At 46.4% G+C, this 27,879-nt stretch overlaps 1 protein-coding gene across 1 annotated transcript; it reads left to right on the top strand.

Moving 5' to 3' along the window:
• The first annotated feature begins 1,159 nt into the window (after positions 1-1,159).
• On the top strand, positions 1,160-25,823 carry LOC120981174 (vegetative catalase-like). Its single transcript, XM_040410695.1, has 14 exons — positions 1,160-1,283; positions 2,394-2,495; positions 3,109-3,277; positions 6,573-6,683; positions 8,507-8,637; positions 8,926-9,030; positions 12,082-12,207; positions 15,053-15,244; positions 15,466-15,618; positions 17,116-17,245; positions 19,101-19,228; positions 20,319-20,423; positions 21,371-21,457; positions 25,629-25,823. Exons 1-13 carry the CDS (start codon positions 1,272-1,274, stop codon positions 21,455-21,457), a joined length of 1,551 nt encoding a protein of 516 aa, XP_040266629.1. The 5' UTR covers positions 1,160-1,271; the 3' UTR covers positions 25,629-25,823.
• Positions 25,824-27,879: the final 2,056 nt, after the last annotated feature.

Here is a 27,879-nt window from a genome sequence, read left to right as displayed (position 1 = left end):
TATCTGTACAAACTACATCTATTATACCTCGTACCTCACATATCAGTACACTGATGTATATACTATATACCTGTACACACTGCTTCTATTATACCTCGTACCTCACATATCAGTACACTGCTGTATATACTATATATCTGTACAAACTACATCTATTATACCTCGTACCTCACATATCAGTACACTGCTGTATATACTATATACCTGTACACACTGCTTCTATTATACCTTGTACCTCACATATCAGTACACTGCTGTATGTCCTATATATCTCTACACAGTACATCTATTATACCTCATATCTCACATATCAGTACACTGATGTATATACTATATACCTGTACATACAGCATCTATTATACCTCTTACTACCTAACCATCAGCAACATGTGACCTGTGACGTCAAACCCCCTTTTACCCACTCCATTCTACCTTCTACCAGAAGGCTCTCTCCCTTTAACTCCAGCCTCACTGCTCCTATCCTGCAAGTCCGAGGTGAGACATTTAAACGGGGACAATACTGCTGCAAGTGGAGGAGGGGTTGTCAGGGGACAAAAATGCGGGGTACTTTGTACTTCAGGGTGGTATTTATTTAGTGCTGTTTGGGAGATATTTTGTGCTGCAATGTTGTATTTATATGGAGAAGCTGGGGAGTTAATTTGGCAACACACGCTGATACCAGATGCTGCTCAGAGGTACCTTGAGCTTCATTTTGGTATGTGTTGCTGTTGGGGAGGTAAGGTATGTCCCCGACCACATGATTAGGCATTTTTGTGTTTTATTTTGTCTTTTATTTCCTTTCTGGTATCGATGGAACATGACCAAGTAAAGCAAAATTCACCTCCGCAGTGTGCACCATTATTCTTATGCAGTATCATATGTGGCTGGTGGGATGGGGCTATGAATGGGGCTCGGGGTCCCAATTTAGATTCTTGCTATGTACGCCCCTGTCTCAAGGTCACCTTTTCAGGTGCTTTAATTGTGAAGGCGAGTGCAGAGACAAAAGGGGACAGAAATATTGTAGACTGACAGAGCCATGTAGAGCGGTGACTGCCCCCGAGGTGTATGATCTGTGCATACTGCCGGCGGGTGAGTGGGGCAAGTCCGCTGTTTAGTTATGCATGCATGTGCCAGCGTGGTCACAGGATAAACAACACACAAACCATGTCCTGAAGAAGCGTGCCCAAGGGATGGGGCCGGGACACCTCCGCTGCATGGTCCTATAAATACAGGGAGACATTCTGCGCAATCAAATCACTCATTCCAGCATCATGACGACCAAGGTAATATTACACCGTCTGTACCATTTATGTATTTTATGCTTCGATTTAATTTAAATGACCTCTCCTGACGTGTCTGTGTTACTAACTGATTGCATTCTCCACGAAATAACAATTCTGCACCATCTTTTCTTAAAATCAGTGACTTGTGCCGTCCCTCTGTTCTTCCTCCTGGAAAGGTATGAACATATTAGCTGCTGGGAATTACCATTCTCTCCCCCTCTATGGGACGAGTCCCTGTACATTCTCACACACACGTGTAAGGACGTACCCTGTCAATTTATTCATGCATTTCCAGGAGGAATAACAGAGTTACAGCATAATGCAGCATTCTTTTTTTTTTTTTATTGCACCAGTGCATGTAACTATCCACAATGTTCTCTGGTAACAGGAAAAGCAGCAGGATTCTGAACTTAGCTTTAGATGTGAATAGAGGAGAAACATCATAACACTCACAGATACAGAAAGCTGAGAATTTAGATAAATCCTAATTTTATGTACAGTTTAAAAGGCTAATGTTGGAAATTATTGTTTTGGAACTTTTTGGCCAAGGAGGGGGCTTCATGCTTAACTAATTGTATTTAAAGGGGTTGTTGACTTTTAGTGACCTGCGATGGAGCGGGGATCATGAAATTATGATTACCACCGGGAGTTGATCCGTAGGAGAGGTCACGAAAGGTGAACAACCCCATTTTAGTATTTTTTTTTATATATATGTAAAGGTGTATTCTCCTCTTGCACATTGGGGGCATGCACAGTCTCCCTCCATTCATTTCTATGGGACTGCTGAAAAGAGCCAAGCGCGCCCATAGTAAGTCTCATTGAAATGAATGGGAAGCACACTGCGCAAGCGCTGCCGCCCTCCATTCCCTTCTATGGGGCTTACAGAAATAGCAGAGCCAGCGCTCTGCTATTTTTGGCACTCCCATAGAAATGAATGGAATACGTAAGTTGTCCTGTCCGAAGAAGACTTGAGAAGCGGCGCAGTTGCCCATAGCAACCGATCAGACCTGATAAATGAGAGCTTCCAATAAATTTGTTGCGATAGGCAACTGCCCTAATTTTCCTTTGAGGCCATGTTGACTACATCTCCTCCATTGTTCTTTCCTGCAGCCTGCTCAGCTGACCACCAGTGATGGGGCCCCCGTTGGAGACGGATCAGGGTGTCTGACCAAGGGCAAATGTTGTCCCATGTCGATGTGTTATTCTACAGAGGTAATGTTGAAAATTATTGTTTTGGAACTTTTTGGCCAAGGAGGGGGCTTCATGCTTAACTAATTGTATTTAAAGGGGTTGTTGACTTTTAGTGACCGGCGATGGAGAGGGGATCAGGTAATTACGATCACCACCGCGAGGTGATCCGTAGGAAAGGTCACGAAAGGTGAACAGACCCTTTTCAGTATTTTTATATCTATATATTTTTTTTAGATATAAAGGGGTATTCTCCTCTTGCACATTGGGGGCATGCACAGTCGCCCTCCATTCTTTTCTATGGGACTGCTGAAAAGAGCCTAGCGCGCCCATAGTAAGTCTCATTGAAATGAATGGGAAGCACACTGCGCAAGCGCTGCCGCCCTCCATTCACTTCTATGGGGCTTTACGGAAATAGCAGAGCCAGCGCTCAGCTATTTTTGGCACTCCCATAGAAATGAATGGAATACGTAAGTTGTCCTGTCCGAAGAAGACTTGAGAAGCGGCGCAGTTGCCCATAGCAACCGATCAGACCTGATAAATGAGAGCTTCCATTAAATTTGTTGCGATAGGCAACTGCCCTAATTTTCCTTCGTGGCCATGTTGACTACATCTCCTCCATTGTTCTTTTCTGCAGCCCGCTCTGCTGACCACCAGTTTTGGGGCCCCCGTTGCAGACGAATCAAGGTCTCTGACCGTCGGCAAATGTGGCCCCGCATTGATGTCTGATACTGTGCTGATGGACAACCTCGCCCATTTTAACCGAGAGAGGATTCCAGAGAGAGTTGTACATGCTAAGGGAACTGGTAAGTGACCCTACCAGACCACCGGAGACCCAAGAGCAGCGAGTTCCCCGATCCTTCCCCGGATATGAATGTCTAAAATTGACGCTCTCCAACTTTTGTTGCATCCTGGGAGTTGTAGTTTTCCAACGGCTTAAATAAGTTCCCCCCATCTCAACGTTTATGGCAAAACGCTAGGAAAGGCCACATAGGTCGGATGGGTACGGGTCCCACCTCTGGGACTTGTTCCTGTCTCCATGATGGCCCCTGAAGTGAAGGAGAGCGCACCGCTCATGCGTGGCATCCCTTCCTTTCACTGGTCCCCGTGGGGGGTGGCTGCGCATGTGTTGCTGCTCTCCCTTCACTTTGGGGGCCCTGTTCTGGCGCTGGTTCCAGAGGGGGGGACCTACACCTATCTGACATTTCTGGCATATCCTAGCACCGAGGTTGGAGACAACCGATCTAACAGCTTTCCTTCCTTAAAGGCATTAATGGAGTCCATTGGGGTTTAATGAAGTCCATTGGGGTTTCTGCCCTGATTTCATGTATTTTTTTAACCCCTTACGCAGGGGCGCACCATCAATGAGGCCAGGTTAGGCAATCGCCTCAGGCAGCACCAGGTAGGGACGAGAGGGGGGGGGGGGGGGGGGGGGGGGCAGAGGAAGGGCCATAGGCAATGAGAGCTTTCATTGTGGCAAATGGGTTAGGTTAAGAAATTGGCAGGGGGGGGGGGGGCGTTTCGGTTTTTGCCTCAGGCAGCAGAAAGGCTAGGTGCACCCTTGCCCTTACTCCAGCACTTTAGATTGCTGTTTGCAATCCCGATGTTGCTAATAGCCTTGGTCAACGAGGTTGGAGGAAAGGGCACTGATAGGAGACCATTTAAGGTGGGTCTCTGATAGTTTAACCCCTTAGATGCCACAGTTTGCCATTAGTATATTCCCATTAGGCTATGCCCAAAGTGTGGTCTCATAGCTTAGGGCTCTTTCACACTTGCGTTCTTTTCTTCCGGCATAGAGTTCCGTCGTCGGGGCTCTATGCCGGAAGAATCCTGATCTGGATTATCCCTATGCATTCTGAATGGAGAGAAATCCGTTCAGGATGCATCAGGATGTCTTCAGTTCAGGACCGTAACGTTTTTTTGGCCGGAGAAAATACCGCAGCATGCTGCGCTTTTTGCTCCGGCCTAAAATCCTGAACACTTGCCGCAAGGCCGGATCCGGAATCAATGCCCATTGAAAGGCATTAATCCGGATCCGGCCTTAAGCTAAACGTAGTTTCGGCGCATTGCCGGATCCGACGTTTAGCTTTTTCTGAATAGTTACCATGGCTGCCGGGACGCTAAAGTCCTGTCTGCCATGGTAAAGTGTAGTGGGGAGCGGGGGAGCAGCACAACCACCGTCCGCGCGGCCCTCGGGGGGCCCCAGAGCGACGCCAGGGCGCCCCACGCGCATGGACCACGCGATCGCATGGATCACGCGATCCATGCGCATGGGGCGCCCCGACGCCACCCCGGGAGCCGCACGGGCGGCAAGCACACTGCTCCCCCGCTCCCCACCACTACCATGGCAACCAGGACTTTAATAGCGTCCTGGCTGCCATAGTAACACTGAACGCATTTTGAAGACGGATCCGTCTTCAAATGCTTTCAGTTCACTTGCGGTGTTACGGATTCGGTGGGCACCTCCAGCAACGGAAGTGCACGCCGGATCCCAACAACGCAAGTGTGAAAGAGCCCTTACCTGTCAGTGTAAGGGCTCATTCACACGACCGTATCCGGGTGCAAACCCATTCATTTCATTGGCCAGCACAGTACGGCTCATCAGTGTATGGAGTACATTTTATCAATGGGGCCGCAGCAGCGCAGGGAGTACGGGCAGGAGCGCTCATTGCTGCTCCTGCCCGTGCCCCCCCCCCCCCCCCGGAGGTTTACTAACTCCTCTGCGATTGCGGACAAGGATAGGACATGCTCTATCTTTTTTCGCGGGGCCGCGGAACGGATTTACGGATGCGGACAGCACATTGTGTGCTGTCCGCATCTTTTGCGGCCCCATTGAAATGAATGTGTCCGCACCCGTTTGTTCCGCAAAATTGCGGAACGGATGCGGAGCCAAAAGTACGGTCGTGTGAATGTAGCCTTAGGGTCCATTCACACGTCCGTAAGTGTTTTTTGCGGATCCGCAAAACACGGACACCTGCAATGTGCGATCCGCAATTTGCGGATCCGCACATTACAGACACTATAATAGAAAATGCCTTTTCTGGTCCGCAATTGCGGACAAGAATACGACATGTTCTATTTTTTCCAGGAACGAAATTGCGGATCCCGAAAAAACGGATGGGGATCCCGAAAAAGCGGATGCGGATCCAGGAAATGTGGATTTGCATCCGTTCCAGCCCCACTGAAAGCGAATGGGTCCGCAAATTGCGGAACGAATGCAGACCCAAATTACGGACGTGTGAATGGACCCTAAGGGAGGAAATAGGGTTGTAAAAATACAAAATTAATGAATAAAGTATATTAGAAAAAGTTTTATTAAAATTTGATACAAAGGTTTAGTTGCTCTCTAGATAGGTCATCAGTACCTGATCGTTGGTGGGTTGACACTCTGCAGCCGCTGTGCCTGGTATTTCAGCTCAGTCCCATTCACTTCTATGAGCTGTTCTTAGGCCATGTGACTGATGTGAACATGTCATCACTTAGCCTAGGGAAAGCAGCGAGGAGGCTGCGGCGCTACTACAAGCTGAACAGCAGGAGTCCCAGGTCTCGGACCCCCACTGATCAGATACTGTTGTATTTCATTCTTGAAAGACCTCTTTAATTGCAGCTGCATGAATTCCTATGCATTGAGCTCCCCCTAGTGGTGGCTGCAGGCAGCCAGCTTTATAATAGAAGAGAAGCAGGAGAAATATCTTCCGCTTAATTAAAATGAAATGTAAATTTGCAGAAATCTGATGCGTTGCACTTGGCGTTGGCTGGGTGTGGCTGTCAGAAGGAAAATGGGAAAGTGGGTTGGGGGCCCATGCTAAGCTTTGCTATGGGGCCCTGTGAGATCTGTGTATGCCCCTGCTCCACAAAGTGGCATTAAGAAACAGCTTTCTTTCTCTCTAAAGCAAGCTAAGCGGCACATCCTTATTCCCAGGGAGCACTCCGTCTGCCGTCTCTGACACTCTCCACAAGGAGAGAAAGGACCTCATTAGTATGAACAGAGCCTTATTGTGTGAATACATGTGTATTCTAGTAGCATTTCACTATGAGGATTTTCTGTGTATAAAATTGAAAACATTCATCAATGTGACTAAATATCTATGGTCTTTTTAGGAGCATACGGAATATTTGAGGTGACTCGTGATATGACTAATTTGACCAAAGCATCAATGTTCAGTGAAATTGGACAGAAAACTAAAGTGTTTGTTCGATTCTCCACTACAAGTAAGTTATGTATTGAAACAGGAGTAGGATACTGGTAATTCATCATCTGAAATGTGCCAATGGTATCAGCAGAAGCCTCAGGGTCCACCTAATCCTGCTCTGCCTAAAGTGAGCATTCTAAATGCTAATCTCACTCGAGAGGCTCATGCACAGAAAACATTCTCCTAAAATATATATTTTTTTATTCTGTACTTCATAGATGGCCTTCTAGAAACAAATGTAACATGCGCAAAGCATTTAAATGACCCGAGAGCATTCTAATGACACCTACTCATTACATAGAGAACTCTAATGACATCTGCGCCATACAGAGAGCACTCTAATGACACCTACTCATTACATAGAGAACTCTAATGACATCTGTGCCATACAGAGAACATTGTAATGACTTCTGTACAATACAGAGAGCACTCTAATGACATCTGCGCCATACAGAGAACATTGTAATGACTTCTGTACAATACAGAGAGCACTCTAATGACATCTGCGCCATACAGAGAGCATTCTAATGACTTCTATCCAATACAGAGGGCACTCTAATGACATCTGTGCCATACAGAGAGCATTCTAATGACTTCTGTACAATACAGAAAGCACTCTAATGACATCTGTGCCATACATAGAACATTGTAATGACTTCTGTACAATACAGAGAGCATTCTAATGACACCTACTCATTACATGACACCTACTCATTGCACTCTAATGACATCTGTGCCATACAGAGAGCATTCTAATGACTTCTATCCAATACAGAGGGCACTCTAATGACATCTGCGCCATACAGAGAACATTCTAATGACTTCTATCCAATACAGAGAGCACTCTAATGACTTATGTGCCATACAGAGAACATTCTAATGACACCTCTGCAGTACATAGAGCACTCTAATGACATCTGCGCCAGAGAGCATTCTAATGACTTCTGTCCAATACAGAAAGCACTCTAATGACATCTGTGCCATACAGAGAGCATTCTAATGACTTCTATCCAATACAGAGGGCACTCTAATGACATCTGTGCCATACAGAGAGCATTCTAATGACTTCTGTACAATACAGTAAGCACTCTAATGACATCTGTGCCATACATAGAACATTGTAATGACATATGTGCCATACAGAGAACATTCTAATGACTTCTGTACAATACAGAGAGCACTCTAATGACATCTGCGCCATACAGAGAGCATTGTAATGACATCTGTGCAGTACATATAACATTGTAATGACATCTGTGCAGTACATAGAGCACTCTAATGACATCTGTGCCATACAGAGAGCATTCTAATGACTTCTGTACAATACAGTAAGCACTCTAATGACATCTGTGCCATACATAGAACATTGTAATGACATATGTGCCATACAGAGAACATTGTAATGACATCTGTGCCATACAGAGAACATTCTAATGACTTCTGTACAATACAGAGAGCACTCTAATGACATCTGCGCCATACAGAGAGCATTGTAATGACATCTGTGCAGTACATATAACATTGTAATGACATCTGTGCAGTACATAGAGCACTCTAATGACATCTGTGCAGTACATAGAGCACTCTAATGACATCTGTGTAATAAAGACAGGCTTTTTAACTGTAGTGCCATACAGAGATCATTGTACATGCAAGTTGAAGCATTAAAGAAGCATTCTAGGTCCAGCCATATGTTGTTCAATATTACTGTACATGAACCTGTTTTCTTAATGAACATTGAAACTGTTGGCCTAGGAACCCACTGAATGCTTTTATGCAATGACAATATCGTTTTACTATCATCCACATGTTGCATTTCATGTATGTGGTTTTCATTTGTAGGTCCGTCAAAAGGATCTGCGGATACTGTACGAGATATTCGTGGACTGTCTGCAAAGTTTTATACAAAGGAAGCGAACGTCGATATGGCTTGCATCAGCACTCCAGCATTCTTCGTCTGTGATGCTATGAAGGTCAGTAGACGCAAATACTATTCATGAGGACTTCTTTCAGCCGAAGCCCTGAATTGGCTCATCACAGCAACGGGAAATGCCAGGGCAATAACCAGTTGAACATTCCACATCCACAAACAAGAGAGTAGAATCCAATCAGCCAACCCTAGAGAGGACGGAGCGGCTGTCGTGTGGCAGGGCCTCCACTTTCACGGACTTTCACACATATACAGTAAATGTGGTTCAGTAATGTGAATACAAACCTATGGCTGTGTTACTAGATCCTTCCTCTTCTCCGTCTCTCCACAGTTCCCGTCTCTCAATCATGCCATGAAACCCGATCCGAAGACTAATCTTATAAATGACAGCAACTTGTGGGATTTTATGACCCTGAACAACGAGTCTGCACTTGCGGTACATAATTTATATAACAAATATCAATATATGGAAAGAAAAATTGTAAAGGGGTTGTCTAAGATTAGATAAATGGACCTGACTTTTTTTTCCCCTCGGAAACAGCACCACTCTTGTTGACGTGGCTGTTTCTGGTATTGCAGCTTTGACCCATTCACTTCGATTGGGTTGAGCTGCAGTACTTAAAAGGACTTTCTGAGATTTTTAAGATAGGTCATCAGTATCTGATTGGCGGGGACCCAACACCCGGGACCTCCGTCGATCAGCTGTTTGAGAAGGCAATATTATTATTATTTATTATTAAAGCGCCATTCATTCCATAGCGCTGTACATATGATAAGCGGTGCACATACATAATACAGACAAGTGCACTAAGCAGGAACAAGACGAGTTACAGACTGGTAAAGAAGGAGAGAGGGCGATGCCCGTGAGGGCTTACAATCTACATGGTATGGGAGAAGGACACAGTAGGTGCGGGTGAAGTATGTCATGGCGGTATAGAGGCAGCAGGGTCACTGGTTGTAGGCTTGTCTGAAGAGGTGGGTTTTCAGGTTTCTTTTGAAGGATTCCAATGTAGGTGAGAGTCTGATATGTTGGGGCAGCGAGTTCCAGAGTGTGGGGGATGCGCAGGAGAAATCCTGGAAGCGATTGTGGGAAGAGGCGATGATAGAGGAGAGAAGGAGGTCTTGTGAGGATCGGAGAGTGCGTGTGGGGATGTATGGGGAAAGTAGCTCAGAGATATAGGGAGGGGACAGGTTGTGGACGGCCTTGTATGTATTTGTTAGTACTTTGAAGTGAATTCGTTGGGCAATGGGGGGCCAGTGAAGGGATTGGCAGAGGGGAGAGGGAGAGGAGTAACAGGGTGAGAGGTGAATTAGTCGGGCAGCAGAGTTGAGGATAGATTGAAGGGGTGCGAGAGTGCTAGATGGAAGGCCACAGAGGAGAGTGTTGCAGTAGTCTAGGCGGGAGATGATGAGGGCATGTACAAGAATTTTCGCAGATTCAAAGTTAAGGAAAGCGCGGATGCGGGAGATGTTTTTGAGTTGGAGGCGGCAGGTGGTGGAAAGGGCTTGGATGTGCGGTCGGAAGGAAAGGGCAGAATCCAAGGTCACTCCAAGGCAGCGGACTTTGTTGACCGGGGAGAGTGTGCAGCCATTGATCGTGATAGATAGGTCTGTTGAGGGGGTTGAACAAGATGGGGGAAAGATTATAAATTCTGTCTTATCCATGTTAAGTTTTAGAAAGCGAGAGGCGAAGAAGGATGATATAGAAGATAGACATTGTGGGATTCGTGATAGTAAGGTGGTGATGTCTGGACCAGAGAGGTAGATTTGTGTGTCGTCAGCGTAGGAGTGATACTGAAAGCCATGTTAGGTTCAATGCAGACATACCAGGATTTAGAAGGAGAGATGAGAGGGGGTGGACAATATCAGACGTTGGAAAAGCTGGGTGCAGCAGTTAGGTTCAATGCAGACATACCTGGAGATGAGAGAATTGGGTGATGGTCAGTAGGCAGTGATGACAAAGAGGATTCAATATCCATAATATTACATTCTGGTATAATTCAGTCTGTGCACTTAAGAGTGGCACTTGAGAGATGTGGCATTTGGATAGCGCTCCTGTGAGCACCATGGTCTTCTCTCAGCTTACCAAGCACACAGCAACGTACATTGCATAACCCTATTCGCGTCTATGGGGACGAGGCCATAGGACCGATGAATGGGTCCTCACTCAGCCTAGGAAAAGCAGAGCGAAGACTGCGGGCACTACTGCTGGGGTGTCGGACCCTCCCCGATCAAATACTGATGACCTATCCAGAGGATAGGTCATCAATCTCGGAAAACCCCTTTAGCACAACCCATACACAAGCGTGGCGCTGGGGAAAAAATTAACAAAACCTTTTTATTTAAACCTGGACAACCCCCTATCTATAAAAATTGTATTCCCACCAGACAACCATTTTTAACGGCATCGGTCAGCAGAATTGTCCCTATGAAACCGGCTGACCTGTAAGGGTACTTCCACACTAGCGTTATTCTTTTCCTGTATTGAAATCCAGTAAAGGGTCTCAATACCGGAAAAAAAAAACATCAGTTTTGTCCTAATGCATTCTGAATGGAAAGCAATGGGTTCAGTATGCATCAGGACGTCTTCAGTTCCATCCCTTGTACGGTATTTAACCGCTGCAGTATTTTTTCCAGGCCAAAATCCCGGAACACTACCGCACTTGCCGGATCTGGCATTTATTTCCATAGAGATGTATTAATGCCAGATCCGGTACCAAGTGTTCGGGAAATTGCCGTGTTGCCGGATCCGGTTTTCCGGTCTGCGCCTGGATATAGGAGGAGCTATTTGCGAAAAAAATGTAATACCGGATCGGTTATTCCGGATGAGACGGATCCGGTAACGGTCTAATGGATCCAGAAAAAAAAAAAAGATTTCCGTTTGCATACGGTTTGCCGTTACCGGAACTGCCTGCCGGATCCGAACGACGCTAGTGTGAAAGTACCCTTACATGTGCGCTTGGCAGCTGCGTTGCCGTTACACCTAGCGGCTCTGCTCTCTCTACAACTGCATTTTGATTGACAGTTCCAGGTGTGATGACATTTTCACTGCTTGACTCTGCCAGAGCAGGGGGCGCGGCAGTTGCAGAGAAATCAGAGCCGCTAGGTGTAACAGCAACGCCCCCGTTGCTCCTAGAGGCTCATTTGCATATATTAAAACATCCGTTTTCTCAGCACTGCGGGCACATAGGAACATGGGACCAACACAGATGCCTTCAGCTGCCAAGCGCACATGTAACAGGTCAGCCGGTGTCATAGGGACAAAACTGCTGACAGATGCCCTTTAAATAGGTTTTGCCTGCCACCTAGGGGTAATGAGTTTGGGAAGATGTCTTGCCAACCTTTGGGTTATGTGAACCCAAATGCTTCATTGCAGGGGGAAGAACACTAGGCTTTGGTAAACTAGAATCTTTGGGCCACCACATTGGCTTCTCATTGTCACAGAGGCTATGTATGAGTGACTCTCTGCTCTTGCCTTCTCCTCCAGATGATGCATTTGTACTCTGACGATGGGATTCCGGATGGATACACAACCCTGGAAGCTTATGCTTGTCATGCTTTTAGACTTGTCAATGCTGCTGGAGAGCATACGTATTGCAAATTCCAGTTTACGGTGGGTATCTCATCCACTCTTTCCTTATGTTGGCCTGGGGCATTAAGTGAAAAAGTGCCGTACATGTCAGTGTGAAAACTACAGGAAATTGTACATAGAGAGGTATAAAAGCAAAAAACAAACAATGCAAACACAAATAATAAAAGCAAATACAACCATGCCATACTCACTTTAAAAAAAATGCAAAATGCTAATGCTGAGTTATAAATGTGAGATTCTTGGCAAATATATTTTGTACAAAATTATTTGTGCCCGTCTGCCGACGTCAAGGAGATCTCATTACGACGTCTTAATGAGATCGCCTTGATGCTGGCAAACGGCCACAAATAATTTTGTGCAAACTGTATTTGCCAAGAATCTCACATTTATAACTCAGCATTTTACATTTTCTATAGTGACTATGGCACAATTGTATTTGCTGTATTATTTGTGTTTGCAGAGTGCTGTTGCATTGTTTGTTTTTTGCTTTTGTGCTTTCAGCCATGGCGACGTGCACCTGCGTGCTGGGATGTGCTGGCTGACCCCCAATTTTATTTTCTTTACATAGAGAGGTATCCATCGTTCAGTTTTAAGTCCAAAATGATGTGCTGTTTAACCCTTTTAGCCTCGTTTTTTGCATTTTCCTTGTTTACTCCCTTCCTTCCCAGAGCCATAGCTTTTTCATTTTTCCATTCACATAGTCGTATGAAGGTTTGTTTGTTTTTGTCACCATTTAATATTGCTACAATGTAGTAGGAAGCTGGAGAAAAAAAAAAAAAATCCAAATGGGATACAGCAATTCTGTCACAGTTTTATGGGTTTTGTTTTTACGGTGTTCCCCATGGGCTAAAACTGTCCTGCGGCCTTCACTCTCTGGGTCAGTAAGATTACAGCGATGCCATATTTGCATCGTTTTTCTTGCATTTTAACCCCTTCCCGCGAGACGTGACTTAAGCCCCAGCACCTGCCCGATCAGGGCAGTCACTGACAGCCGAGCCCCTGCTGTATGCGCTGGCATCGGTGAAAACATTTTCTATAAATTTAGGATTCTTTTTATAAATAAAGGTGAAATATATCGACTCAAATTTATCACTAACATGAAGTACAATGTGTCACGAGAAAACACTCTCAGAATGGTTTGGATAAGTAAAAGCGTTCCAAAGTTATTAGCACATAAAGTGACGCATGTTAGATTTGCAAAAAATGGCCTGGGCAGGAGGGTGAGAACTGGCCCAGGGTAGAAGGGGTTAATACTTTAAAAATATATATTTTTCTTACCATATTCTTAGCCACATAACTTTTTTATATTTACGTCTAGTGAGCTGTGGGTGGGCTCATTTATTGTGGGGCGATTTTTTTATAAATTTTTTTTGAGGGAGGTGAAGCAACGAAAAAACTGCAAATTGCACATTTTTGATTCCCCCCCCCCCCCCATTACAGCATTCACTGTACAGGAGAAATACATATACACCTTAATAGTCCGGTCGATTTGGGATACAGCGATGCCTATGATTTTTTTTTATTATGGGAAAATGAGGCGATTTGTATTTTTTTTTTACATATTTAAAAAAATTTTTTTTTACTATTTTTAAAGTCCACTTCCGATTGCTTCACCTAACATTGCAATGAATTACTATTGCAGTGTATAGGAGATTCACTATCTTCCTATGCAGCCCTGCCACCTGCAGGCCTAGATAGGAACTACAGCTGAAATAGCCTGGGTTCCTTCAGAGAGTCCCAGGTTATTGCAGAGAACAAACAGTTTCCTGCCATGTCCGCGCAGGGAAGTCGTCCAGACCCCAGTAGCGCAGCCTTCCCGGGGAAAACCACCTCAGGTGCATTGGTCAGAATTGGCCACAGCATCTGAGGGCTTAAAAGGTCTGCCGCTGGCTTTAGTGCCGATCGCTGACCTTAGATGTCTCTTGTGTAAAACAGCAAAAAACTGGCAGCATGTACAGTATATGTCCCAAAAAAATGAGGCAGCATTCCTGATTCCGTGGTGAAAAACATATGAAGTTCTCTTTATTCACCCATGCTACACTTCTTGTCAAGCTATGACATCTGTGTGCTGTCCTTTTTTTTTTTTTTTTGTGGGCCTATAGTAATGAATGGGCCCGTGTCAAATCCGCAAAGATTGATGGTCAAGAGAAGGATGAAAAACACAGTTGTGTCCGTGGAAGTCAGGGAGAGCTAAATCAATCTGTATGCAGAGAGCTCCCCCTAGTGGCATTTGCAGGAAGCCACTATGACAATATCATGGTAGCATAGGAAGCAATTCAGTGTCAGCCCACAGCAGGCGGGCGCTTGCCTTTATAGAGGTTAGGCCAAGGGATATTACTGTACATTTAGCATGCAAGCACTAGGGGCCAGATTTATCATGACTCTGACAGCTCACTCCACTTTCACATATGGCTAAAGTCAGTTTTAGCCAAGTCAGATTTATGATCGGCCCTTTAAGACTGTGATAAATGTGGTTTGACGGTAGCAGTTTATCCGTCAGTAAGCAGCTTTACAAAAGTCGCACGTTTTTATGAAAAAGTCGCATGTTCTATTAAAAAGTCTCATAAGATAAGCATGGTCCTCACTGGAGTGAAATTGGGACTTTTTTGCGACTTTTTTGCGACTTTTTTAAATAGTCCCAATAGTAAATCTGTCTAGAGATTCATTTACATAAGAAAACACGCCCACTTTCAGAAAACTGGCGAGCATAGTGCAGAGCAGAAAAAAGTCGCAAATTTGTGCGCAGTTTTAGCGTTTGGGACTTTTTTGGGACTTTTTCACTCCATTATTCTGACCTGAGCTAATGATAAATCTGGCCCTAGGTGTGTACGATCAAAGACTTTTTTTCTTTTCTGAATTGCTATAGCCTGTCGAGGAAGAAAGATTCTTGGCCACAGACGAAGCCATTCGATTAGCTGGAGTGGATCCAGATTATGCGACCAGGGATTTGTATTGTTCAATAAAGAATGGAAATTTCCCACAATGGAGACTGGAAATGCAATTAATGACCCAGGAACAAAGCGAGGCGATGCCCTGTTGCTTCACTGACATCACTAGGGTAAGTGAATATCAGCCGTTGGAAGCAGTACCAAATTTTTAAGAAAAATGTATAATGCATGGTCCCACCAAATTGCCCATGTCCTCTCCGGCACCTCCCATAGAGGGAATGAGCTGCCATAGTGCCATGGACATCCACTTAAAATGACATTTGCCTATCCACATTTACTGTAGGTCATAAAGTATTTCTCGGTCTACATTTCTGTACTTTGTTCATTTCAGGAATGGGATGAAGAACAACACCCCTTGATGGAAATAGGAATACTTACTTTAAATGAAAACCCTAAAAACCATTTCAAAGAGGTGGAACAGGCGGCCTTTTGCCCGGGTAACTTATGTCCAGGAATAGAGGCAGCCCCGGATAAAGCATTTGACGTAAGTAAAAGGAAAAACGGAATTCTGCTTGTAACAACTTCACGTTAATTTGTGGAAGGGTCTCAGCGCATATCCAGAGCCACTTTAAAAATTCTTCTGGTTGCCATTGGAAACGGTCAACATTTCAGCTCCACCTGTTGTCAGCCATGCGATCCAGCTGTAAAGGTTAGGGTAAGGGTCCATTCATACGTCCGCAAAATGGGTCCGCATCCGTTCCGCAATTTTGAGAACCCATTCATTCTCTATGGGGACGGAATGGATGCGGACAGCACACAGCGTGCTGTCCGCATCCGCATTTGCGGTGCGCGGCCCCGATCTTCGGGTCCGCAGCTCCGCAAAAAGATAGAGCATGTCCTATTCTTGTCGGCAGCTTGCGGACAAGAATAGGCATTTCTATGGGAGGTGCCGGACGGGTGTGTTGCGGACCCGCAAATTTGCTCGTCCGCAACACACCACGGACGTGTGAATGCAGCCTTAGGCTCTCACATTTGCTGTTTCAATTCAGTTTCTTGATTTTTTTTAAAAGTCATTGTATGATCATAAGGGAGAGCAAAGTATTGAAGAAGAAAAAAAAAAGCAACTTTTTTTTTTGCTTTTTTTCTTAAATTTGACCCGCCTATTAGGCAAGTTGAGCAAACCATCAAATGCAATGTAAAGGGTCTGGCTAAAGACAAAACCGTGCACTGGAGAGCAGTGTCGGACTGGGGGACTTAGGGCCCACCAGTGTAACTGATTCTGGGGGCTCCTGCACACTAACTTATTTTTTTCCGTCTCTGTACCGTTCACTTCACTTCAATGGGGGCCGCAAAAATAAAAAATATGACTCCGTGTGCATTCCGTGTCTGTATGTCAGCATGGCCGTGCTGCAAAATGATAGAACATGTCCTATTATTGTCGGTAGGGATGAGTGAATCGACTTTGGATAGTTTTTTTGGACACAATAAAAGCACACAGAGCTATGGGGACTGGGTATTGCGGATGTGCTAGCGGCCATCTAGCAACCCGTGTCCTCGGCTCTATACCCAAAATCCCGGTGACAGGTGCCCTTTAAGTTGCAGGTTCGGTTCCAAAGTTTCATCCGAAGTCGATTCGCTCATCCCTAATTGTTGGCATTACAGACAAAGATAGGACTGTTCTATTAGGTCCCTTTCACACGGGCGAGTATTCCACGCGGATGCGATGCGCGAGTTGAACGCATTGCACCCGCACTGAATCCCGACCCATTCATTTCTATGGGGCTGTGCACACCAGCGGTGATTTTCACGCATCACTTGTTCGCTGCGTGAAAATCGCAGCATGCTCCTCTTTGTGCGTTTTTCACGTAACGCAGGCCTCATAGAAATGAATGGGGTTGCATGAAAATCACAAGCAAGTGCGGATGCGGTGCGATTTTCACGCACGGTTGTCTTATCTCCGGGTGCAGGAGCCTGGGGGCCCACTGAGGAATCCCCCGCCTCCCCGGTGGGCCAGTCTAGCAGATTTTTTATGTCCTTTCAGGCTCGTGCGTTTGCCTACGCTGATGCGCAGAGGGCTCGATTGGGACCAAACTTTGCACAACTGGAAGTGAATCGTCCCATTGTTTGTGTGAACAATTACCAGCAGGATGGACTCATGACCTTTGACCAAGGTATGTTAGTCTTAACCATCTTGCCCGACTTTTCTACCTTCTAACACTGCCTTAAAGGGGTCTTCCGAGTGTTTAATACTGATTACGCATCCTCAGGATAGGTCATCGGTGTGTGATTGGTCGGGGTCCGACGCCCGGCACCCCTGCCAATCAGCTGTTTGAAGAGACTGACTGAGGCGTTCCAGTGAGCTCCGCAGCCTCCTCGAAGTTCACCAAGCACAGCGCCATCCATTGTATAGTGGCTGTGGTTGGTACTGCATCCCAGGCCCATTCATTTCTAAGCCATGTGAGCGATAAATGTGATGTCACTGGCCTAGGTCGAGGATCCGGGAGCATTGTGGCCTCTTCAAACAGATGATCAGTAGTTTCTGATGCCGGCACCACAGCCGCTGCTGCATCTCCTGCATATTGGGTGACGCTAGGTCGCAGCTTGCTATTGGCTGCGTCCCTTCCCCCAGAGATGCAGTGCTGGCCATGCCGGCATCAGAAGTGACACGGGTGCCGGGAAGCAAGGTAAGTACAATCTGTGTGAGGGACCCCGGCATTTGGGGGGAAGCATTATAGGTCTTGGATAACCCCTTTAATATACGTTTGTGGGGGAATGTTACACGTATAAAGGGCTTCATGGTATTTATGTAATTAAAGGGGTTGGCGATAAATGTCCGATTGCTGGTGGTGGGTTCTCCACTAATTACAATAACGGGGGTCTCCAAGTCACCTGTGTAACCACTGCTCCACTCACTTCTATTGGACCACGTTCGACTCGCTTCGGCAGGCCCATAGAAGTGGTCAGGCATAGCCGCTACCACTCCACTCCATTTACATAGGAGACCCCCAGCGATCATACCCAACCCCTTTTTATACTAGAACGTTCTGCAACTCGCTAATATACTGTGGGTTATTATTTCTCACCATTCTCAAGATCTCTTCTTGCTGTCATTGAATGTGAACACCCCCGAATCATGTTTTGGATGGACTTATGATATATAGGCAAGATGTATAGCCCAAATGAATGTACTCCATACACCAAACATATACAAAGTTTTTAAGATGCTATTGTATTGGAAAGCCTAGCTGGCATAGCCGCAGATGGCAGCTAGACATCCGCCTAAGGCCTCATGCACGCGGCTGGCCTGTGCGCGTACTGTGATCAGGGTCCGCCATATACGGGCCCCTGCCATTTGTGCACCGTATCACGGATGTGGACCAATTCACCTGGATGGGTCCGCAATCCGGAAAGTGCCGTGGGGAAGGGAGGCACAGAACCCCACGGAAGCATTACGGAGTGCTTCCGTGGGGTTCTATTTCTTTGCGGTGCGCAGGGGATCACGGAACCCATTCAAGTTGAACGGGTCTGGATCCGTCTGTTGCCTGTGCATTGGGGATCGCAAATTGTGCACGGAACGGACGGGCAATGCCTGTGTACATGAGGCCTTAAGGACACTTTTTTTTTTGGGCATACATCTGGTTCCTAGAAGTCTATGGATACAATGTACCCACCAGATATAGTGTAATCCGAGCCATACACAGGTGCAGTGCTCGTTACAGTGCATCAGTGCTCTCTCTCCTCTAAGGCTGGCTCTACACGACGACATGTAAGTCGCGCGACAAATAGAGCACAAACAACGACGCTGCAACATTTGTCGCGCAACATTTTTTATAATGGTGTCGCACTGCAACATGCGACATGCTACATCTCCAATGGATTTTTTTGCGACTGTCATGTCGCAGTGCAACACCATAGACTAAAAAAATTGTCGCGCAACATTGGTGCGACAAAATGTGATCAGAATCGTTTTCCATTGCTACACACAGTGGAGGGCATATTTAACTAACCTGTTTTACTTCCATGCAGTGGGCAAAACCAATTACTTTCCCAACTCAACCGGAGGTCCACAACCTAACCCAAAATATAAGCAGACTGTGTACAAAGCCTGCGGTGATGTGGACAGATACGACTGCTGTGAGGATCATTTCAGCCAGGTATTACATTCAGTGCTGCTCTGATCGCCAGCTTAGGCTACTTTCACACCAGAGTTTTTGCTGGATCCGTCATGAATCAGTAAAAAACGGAAGCGTCTCCCCCCCCCCTCCCGCTACTGAGATCCTATGACGGGTCTCAATAGCGGAAAAGGGAAAGCGCAGATGTGAAAGTAGCCTTAGCTGCGTTGTCTGCGGTTTTCCTGTTTGATGTATTTCTTTTCTTCTGTCCATGCAACTCTCTCTTATTTCCTGTGATGTCATGTCCATGGGCGGGGCAGCGATAGGGGAGTGTCTATGGAACTAGCTGGGTGGGAGGAGCTATGAACTAGGGGCGGTGCTGGAGCTGTGGCAAAGAAAGGAGAAGTGCATCATGGGTTTGGTTGGATGCAGCCACAGAAAGTGCCGCGAACAGGACGGAGAAACAAACCAGAGGGATCGGTTTACACGGTGAAAACGGGTCAGGAGGGTCCAAACTGATAAAAAAAAAAAAATGGGAAAGGGGTACATGAGGTAAGAAACTGATTAAATTAGTTTGACAAGACCGATCCCTCATGCTGATACGGCGTTATGATTTTTAAGCACAAAATTTGTACAATGCAATAAAAAAAAAAAAATTGTCCCCCAAAGGTGTACATAGCCTCTAATAAAGTGTTGAGTGAACTTGAGATTTGCAAGTCCGGCGTTCGGGTTATCTAAGAATCCAGTTATGGATTCCGTTACCACGGACCATAACGGAATTCTATGGCGGCACGCACCACGGAAGCCTATAAGAGGCATTCCGTCATAATAGAAGTCTATGGCCAGCATTGCTCTTATAGGCTTCCGTGGTGCGTGCCGTCATTCATAGAAATCCGTTATGGTCCGTGGTAGCGGAATCCATAACGGGATTCTTAGATAACCCGAACGTCAGACTTGCAAATTGCAAGTTCGCTCAACACTAATTGAAACCTCAGACTGATGCGCTCAGTGATTTGTAGCTCTGCTTGCTCAGATCGGCTCCTGTGGATAAGCACAAGCTCACCAGGTGGTCCGTGCATGGGGAACTTACAGCATCTTCCTCCTTCCACTCTCATTGCTGCTTTCTCCACAGCCTCGGGCATTCTATAACGCAATGGAAGAAGATCACAAGAATAGAACTGCGCAAAATTTTGCAGATAGTATTTCTAGAGCAAGGCCTGAAATACAGCCACGGGCGGTGAGTACCAGACCCTCCATATTGTATAGAATGTATACGGGATGACATTGCTCGTCCATTACTTGTTCTGTCTAGTCCTTCATTGACGACAATTACTGTCCTCTCTTTCATGTACCGTTGTCACGGACCCGCCCACTATTGTCCTCCACCTGACATAATACGATCAGTTAGGCTTTGTTCACATTGGCGCTAGGTCAGGGCCATCTGATTTCAATAGTTTTTTCTGATGAGCAGATCCTTCACGATCACCATGCTACTAATGGGCTTTTAAAATAGCCTTAAAGGGATTGTCTTACAACCTTTGAACCTATCAATATCAATGGTTAGAAGAATGAGCGACCCAATGTCCCCGTTCAAATGAAGCGGTGGTCGAGCATGCTCACTGCCGCTCCGTTCAAAATCGACGGGACTTTAGAAAATACTGCTCAGGTATCTTCGATGTAGAGTTTGAATGGGGGCGTCGTGCTCCGCCACTCCGTTTAAGGAAATTCTTTCTCGTGATCGGTGGGAGTCCCAGCAGTCGGAGTCCACCGATCAGACACTGAAAGGGGTTGGCCCATCTTGCACTTTGGTGGCATATTGCCAAAGGTGGGACCTGCACCGATCTCTAGAATGGAACTCCCATAGAAGTGAAGGAGAGCGCACCGCACATGCGCTGCCCCCTCTCCAGGCACTCCTATAGAAGTGAATGGAGGGTAGCTGAGCTTGCGCGGTGATCTCTTCTTTGCTTTGGAAGACCCCATTCTAGAGAGATTTGCGGACATTGGTGGAATATCCTAACATTATGCCACCAAAGTGCGACATGGGCCAACCCCTTTTAAGTTTAAAGTTTATAAAATGGTTTTATTATTATTTTGTTACACCTAGGGGAAACCAGCCATATCTTATAATGTGGATAACTTGTGGGTGATACATGTAAAATGTTAATTTTATATTATTTTTTTTAGCTTGATTACTTGAATTCAATAGATCCCGACCTCATGGAGAGAACGGCTAGACTTGTCACTGAGATTCCAGAGTGTGGAGCTCCATAGGTAAAGTAGAAAAATTGTGTTTCATCAATGTTACGGTACTTTCACACTAGCGTTTTTGTTTTCCGGCATTGAGTTCCGTCCAAGGGGGCTCAATACCGGAAAAGAACTGATCAGTTTTATCCTAATGCATTCTGAATGGAGAGAAATCCCTTCAGGACGTCTTCAGTTCAGTCACTGAACAGCGTTTTGGACGGAGGAAATACCGCAGCATGCTGCGGTATTATCTCCGTCCAAAATTCCGGATCAGTTGCCGTAATGCCGTAAAATTACTTTACATAGGAATGTATTAGTGCCGGATCCGGCATTAGAAATACTTGAATGACGGATCTGTCCTTCCGGTTTGCGCATGCATAGACCTTTAATACTGTAAAAAATAAAAATACAAGACGGATCCGTTCTTGCAATGCATTTGTTTGTGAGACGGATCCGCATCCGGATCCGTCTACAAATGATTTCAGTTTGCATCCAGATCGGCGGATCCGGCAGGCAGTTCCGACGGCAGTTCAGATTTAGGGAAATAAAATAAAAAAATCGACAACTCCCTTTAATGCCTAGAATTGTTATTCTTAGCGCAGGGCGACACAAGGATTCTCTCTCTGCCATTCTTTGATTGTCTCATGCTTCACCCCCTCACATTGGAGTGTTCCTTTAAATGGTTCTTAGTACCCTTTGGGTCTGTCTCAATGAGGTTTCCTCAGCATAGGCCGTCAATATGTAAGCAGTGGGGGTCCGGCGAGACCCCCAGCGATGAGCTGTTCTGCAGTAGCTGCATTGCCGGAACTCTACAGCTCCGTCTACTGTGTGGTGGTCAGAGCTGGTTACTGCAGTGCAGCGCCCATTGAAGTGAATGGTAATCAGCTACGTCCGCTGCACAATGGACAGAGCTGTGGTGACTACAGGGCGGCTGATCAGTAGGGGTGCGGGGTGTCAGACCCCCGCTAATCAGATATAAAAAGGCCAGTAATATAAAAGTACCTGCAAACCCCTTTGGATTTTTCCAGTCTACAGTTCACCTCGTCAGTGTCCAAACTGCCAACCTACAAAACAGATAGAGGTTAATAAATAATTCAGATTGTGCTGCGCAATCCCACTGCTCAAACAAAGTGGATGAAGAAACACATTACCCAGCGGTGCAGGGCGCCAACTTGGCAGAATTAGGATTTTTACCCGACAAACATAGAGGACTCTGCTCCCTTCTGATCACGCATCAAATTCCACATCAGATAAAGGGACAGTGATATCAACCTCATGGATATTTGCATTGCGTGAGATTACTACCGTGTATAAAGGGTGCAAAATGGTCATCCAGATACTGGCATCGGGCATGATAACTCAGAGGCTGGTATTGGGGATAATGACCCAGATACTGGCATTGGGGATAAAGACCCAGAGGCTGGCATGGGGAGTGGTAACCCAGAGGCTGGCATCAGGGGTGGTGACCTAGAGGTTGGCATTAGGGGTGGTGACCCAGAGGCTGACATCGGGGGTGGTGACCCAGAGGCTGGCATCAGGGGTGGTGACCTAGAGGCTGACATTAGGGGTGGTGACCCAGAGGCTGACATTTGGGGTGGTGACCCAGAGGCTGGCATCAGGGGTGGTAACCTAGAGGCTGGCATCAGGGGTGGTAACCTAGAGGCTGACATCGGGGGTGGTGACCCAGAGGCTGGCATCAGGGGTGGTGACCTAGAGGCTGGCATTAGGGGTGGTGACCCAGAGGCTGACATCGGGGGTGGTGACCCAGAGGCTGGCATCAGGGGTGGTAACCTAGAGGCTGGCATTGGGGGCGGTGACCTAGAGGCTGACATAGGGGGTGGTGACCGAGAGGTTGGCATTGGGAGTGGTAACCCAGAGGCTGGCATCAGTGGTGGTAACCCAGAGGTTGGCATCAGGGGTCGTGACCTAGAGGCTGACATCGGGGGGTGGTGACCCAGAGGCTGGCATCAGGGGTGGTAACCTAGAGGTTGGCATTGGGAGTGGTAACCCAGAAGCTGGCTTCGGGGTGGTGACCTAGAGGCTGGCATCAGGGGTGGTAACCTAGAGGTTGGCATTGGGAGTGGTAACCCAGAAGCTGGCTTCAGGGGTGGTGACCCGTTCTCATTCTGAGCTCAAGGGGCTTATGGAAGCAGGGAGGGGAGTTCTAGCGCAGACGTTCTCCTGTCTGCAGAGAGTTTGTCCCATTTTATACATATACGCCCGGTGCCCTCATTGGCACTAGCCCGCAAGACTAGAAGCTTGCCTGGCATCTGCACCCGATCACCCTGCCTAACAGCAAAGACCCATAGAGGCACCTAATGACGGGTGTGGTTATAAACTGTACCTCGTATGCCTCATTCACACCTCAGTGTTTTGATCAGTGATTTCCATCAGTGATTTTGAGCCAAAACCAGGTGCGGCTCTAAACAGAACAGGGGCTTATGTCTGCGGAGGCTCCAATCCTGGAAATCACTGGTGTGTGAATGAGGCTTTAATGTGGGATTGGTCCACCAATGGACCACAGAGGGGCTTGACTTGTAATATGTGCCCCCCTCCCCCCAAAGTGGGCACTGCTGGGAGGCTTTGTGGGTGTATCAAGACAGGGCTTAAAATATACCACAAATTGGGAGTCAAACATGTTTTTCCACCTGTGACATCACTAAGAAAATCCCAGTGACATCATCAGTTGCCTTAAAGAGGACCCGCCCCCTCTCCTGACATGTCCTTTTAGTAACGACTTGCATTCCCAATGTAATAACAATTCCGGAGAATCTATTCTTACGGCTCTATGTTGTGCCGTTCCTCTATTATTTCTACTAGAAATCATGAGTGAATTGCTAGCAGTCTGCAGTGAAGGTCCAGCTGGGTGTTACCAGTCGGGGGTGTGCCCCTGCAGTCTGACACTGGCCGCACTGTGCAGGGAGGAAGGTATGGAAATGGGCTCTTAAAGGGGTTCTCCAGGCTTTTAATATTGAAGACCTATCCTCAGGCCCCCGGGTGCTGGGAGTCGGACCGCACCGTTCAGATACTGATCAATATTAAACACCAGGAAAAACCCTTTAAGGCCCCTTGCAGACGAGCGTGTCCGGATAAGGTCCGGTGCATTGCGAGTAGGAACGCAATTGCAGTCAGTTTTGACTGCGATTGCGTTCCGATGTTCAGTGTTTTGCACGCGCGTGATAAAAAACCGACTGTGGTACCCAGACCCGGACTTCTTCACAGAAGTTCAGGTTTGGGTTCAAGGTTGTGTAGATTGTATTATTTTCCCTTATAACATGGTTATAAGGGAAAATATTTGCATTCTGAATACAGAATGTATAGTACAATAGGGCTGGAGGGGTTAAAAAAATACAAAAATAAAATTTAACTCACCTTAATCCACTTGATCGCGCAGCCGGCATCTCTTCTGTCTTCATCTGTGAGCAATAGGACCTTTGATGACGTCACTGCGTTCATCACATGGTCCATCACATGATCCATCACCGTGGTGATGGACCATGTGATGAGCGTAGTGACGTCATCAAAGGTCCTATTGCTCACAGAGAAGCCGCCTGCGCGATCAAGTGGATTAAATTATTTATTTTTTAACCCCTCCAGCCCTATTGTACTATGTATTCTGTATTCAGAATGCTATTATTTTCCCTTATAACCATGTTATAAGAGGAAATAATAATGATCGGGTCCCCATCCTGATCGTCTCCTAGCAACCGTGCGTGAAAATCGCACCGCATCCGCACTTGCTTGCGGATGCTTGTGATTTTCACGCAGCCCTATTCACTTCTATGGGGCCTGCGTTACGTGAAAAACGCACAAAGAGGAGCATGCTGCGATGTTCACGCAAAGCACAAGTGATGCGTGAAAATCACCGCTTGTGCGCACAGCCCCATAGAAATGAATGGGTCGGGATTCAGTGCGGGTGCAATGCGTTCAACTCACGCATCGCATCCGCGCGGAATACTCGCCCGTGTGAAAGGGGCCTAAGAGTATGTCAAAGATCTCTCTAGTATCACATAATCAGGGCAGGTTTTCAGCCTATGTTTATATATAAATAAAAAATGCTTCTATTCACTGACAACAAGCACACATCTTGAAGATGACAAGGAACTGAAATGCAAAATGTGTAAAAGAAATTGCAGAATTATTCATTATAGGACAACTAAGCCCAAAAAACTTTTTTAACTCTTTTTCATCCTTCCAGGAAGATGTAAAGCAAAGAGATCCGGCACCAGGCGCGGCGGTGACTCTACCGGACGTACATCTGCTTCGTGTGACGCAACTCTGCTGCCACAATCACTTCCCTGCACTTTCCTGCGATTCATGGGCTGTGGGTTTGCGGTGTCTTTTGAGCTTTTAATGCTTTTTGACTGAGAATAAACTTCTGCATTGCAATCAACTTGGTCTTCGATGTCTGTGCAAATCTGTTCACGAACCCCAACCCTTACCGTAGAGCGGAGATACAAAGAGCATGTCTCGCCGAGATGCATTAGACCAGTGGTCTCCAAGCTGCGGGGAAACTACAACTCCCAGAATGTAGTTACAGCTGCTTGACACAGATTTCAATAGGAACTGTGTAATACCTCTTAGTTCCTGCGGGTGGCTCTGCAGGGGATTCAAACACTCCCTGCAGATTCCCCCCATAGACTGCAAGCTGATCGCTGGAGATCCCTCGGATCAGCGAATCATATAAGGACCCTTCTAAGTAAAAAGCAATTGTCCAAAGTGGAAAACCCCTCTAAGGTACGGCCTCATGTAGATGAGCGGGTGCACCAGAAACAGCAAATAACTTGACAAATTTTAAAACTGAGGCATGTTCATTTATGTTGCGGATATCTACCGCAGATTTCATCCTTCGCAGCAAATCTGTGGAAAATCGGCCTCACAATCCGCACGAAACTGCAGATATGTTTCAGATTTTCCGACCTCCTAAATGTAGCCGTACCCTTAAAGGAGTACTCCCAGTATAGGTATTAAATGTTTTATCACACCACTGAGTCCCATGGTCTTCCTCCTCCTCACTGTATGAAGAGGTAAAGTAAAAGATAAAGTATAAAAAACAAAAAATAAAATAAGGGATTACATTTGCACTGAAATGACGACGCTGTCCAGCAGGTGGCGCACTAGTCAATGGCATAATCCTATAGAAATAACTGTCTCCCGTTGTAAACATCTGCACTTGTGCAGCCGGCCGCACGCCCTGGTTTTAGGCTGGAAGCCCATTTGGCCGACGCTTATTCCTTCCCCATACGGTGCATGCTAGGTTCAGCCTGTGCTCTCATTAGGAAGAAGGGAATAAATTGCTACCAGACTTTGACAGCGGCACAGCTGAACAAGAGGATTGGACAAATTGAAATCCAACAACCCGACCCTTATCTTCCCCCAACATCTGCTATTAGAGGAGAGTCGGGAGACCCCCATGCACATAAGATGGTCGGCTGGCGTGTGGGATTTATTTCCCATCGGTTGGACACCGATGGTGGTCGCTCCCATCTCCCCCCTGTGGGGCTCACAATTTTATCTACCCAAGAGCGGCGACGAACCCTGCGCCGGACACCGGGACATGAAGGCGGAAGTCTACTAATACACACAGCAGAGCGTGCGCTGTAGAAGGGGTGAACCCAATCTGATAAAGACCTTGACTCACCCCACATTAAAGAGGACCTGTCACCGCTCCTGACACACCTATTTTAATAGCTTTATGCATTCCCCATGTAATCACGATTTTGGAGCATCTGTTCTTACGGCTCTATGTTGTGGCATTCCTCAAAAGAATGATGAATGAATTGTCAGCAGCTTGCAGTAAGGGTACAGATGGGTGTTACCAGTCGGGAGTGTGTCCCTGCACAGACTCACTCTATAAGAGCTGCCATTTTTAGACAGGGACACGCCCCCAACTGGTTACCTCCCTCTGTACCCTTACTGCAGGCGGCTGGCAATTCATTCATAACTTCTAGCAGGAATAATAAAGGAACGACACAACATAGAGCAGTAAGAATAGAGGCTCCAGAATCGTGATTTCATGAAGCTATTAAAACTGGCATGTCAGGAGCGGTGACAGGTCCTATTTAATGTGGGGTGAGTCAAGGTCTTTATCAGATTAGGGTCACCCCTACTACAGCGCACGCTGGGGAATGCATGAAGCTATTAAAATAGGTGTGTCAGGAGCGGGACAGGTCCTCTTTAATAAATACAGTAAGGGGGGAATAGGGAGTACAACAAATACAGCAACCACTACTACCCCCTCCTCTCTGTCACTCACTGCCCTCTTCTCTATTCTTCTCCATCCCTCCTATCACTCTTCCCCTCCTCTCTATCACCCCTCTTATTACTCCCCTCTTTTCTATCACTATCCTGTCTATTACTTCCATCCTCCCTCTCCACTTCTCTCTATCCCTCCACCTCTTTGTCATACTCTCCCCTAGCTTCTATCCAGTGGCGTAGCTAGAAATGAC

Source organism: Bufo bufo, chromosome 10 (assembly GCF_905171765.1).
Source record: "Bufo bufo chromosome 10, aBufBuf1.1, whole genome shotgun sequence".
NCBI lineage: Eukaryota > Metazoa > Chordata > Amphibia > Anura > Bufonidae > Bufo > Bufo bufo.
Note: the sequence above shows the minus strand (reverse complement) of the source record. Positions and strands in the feature narration are given on the sequence as shown.

Bases quoted from the DNA above. Each gene is read 5' to 3' on its own strand.
- LOC120981174 (XM_040410695.1), top strand. The intron at 3,278-6,572 runs GTAAGTGACCCT...TGGTCTTTTTAG, and splicing joins TGTACATGCTAAGGGAACTG to GAGCATACGGAATATTTGAG. The intron at 12,208-15,052 runs GTGGGTATCTCA...GAATTGCTATAG, and splicing joins ATTGCAAATTCCAGTTTACG to CCTGTCGAGGAAGAAAGATT.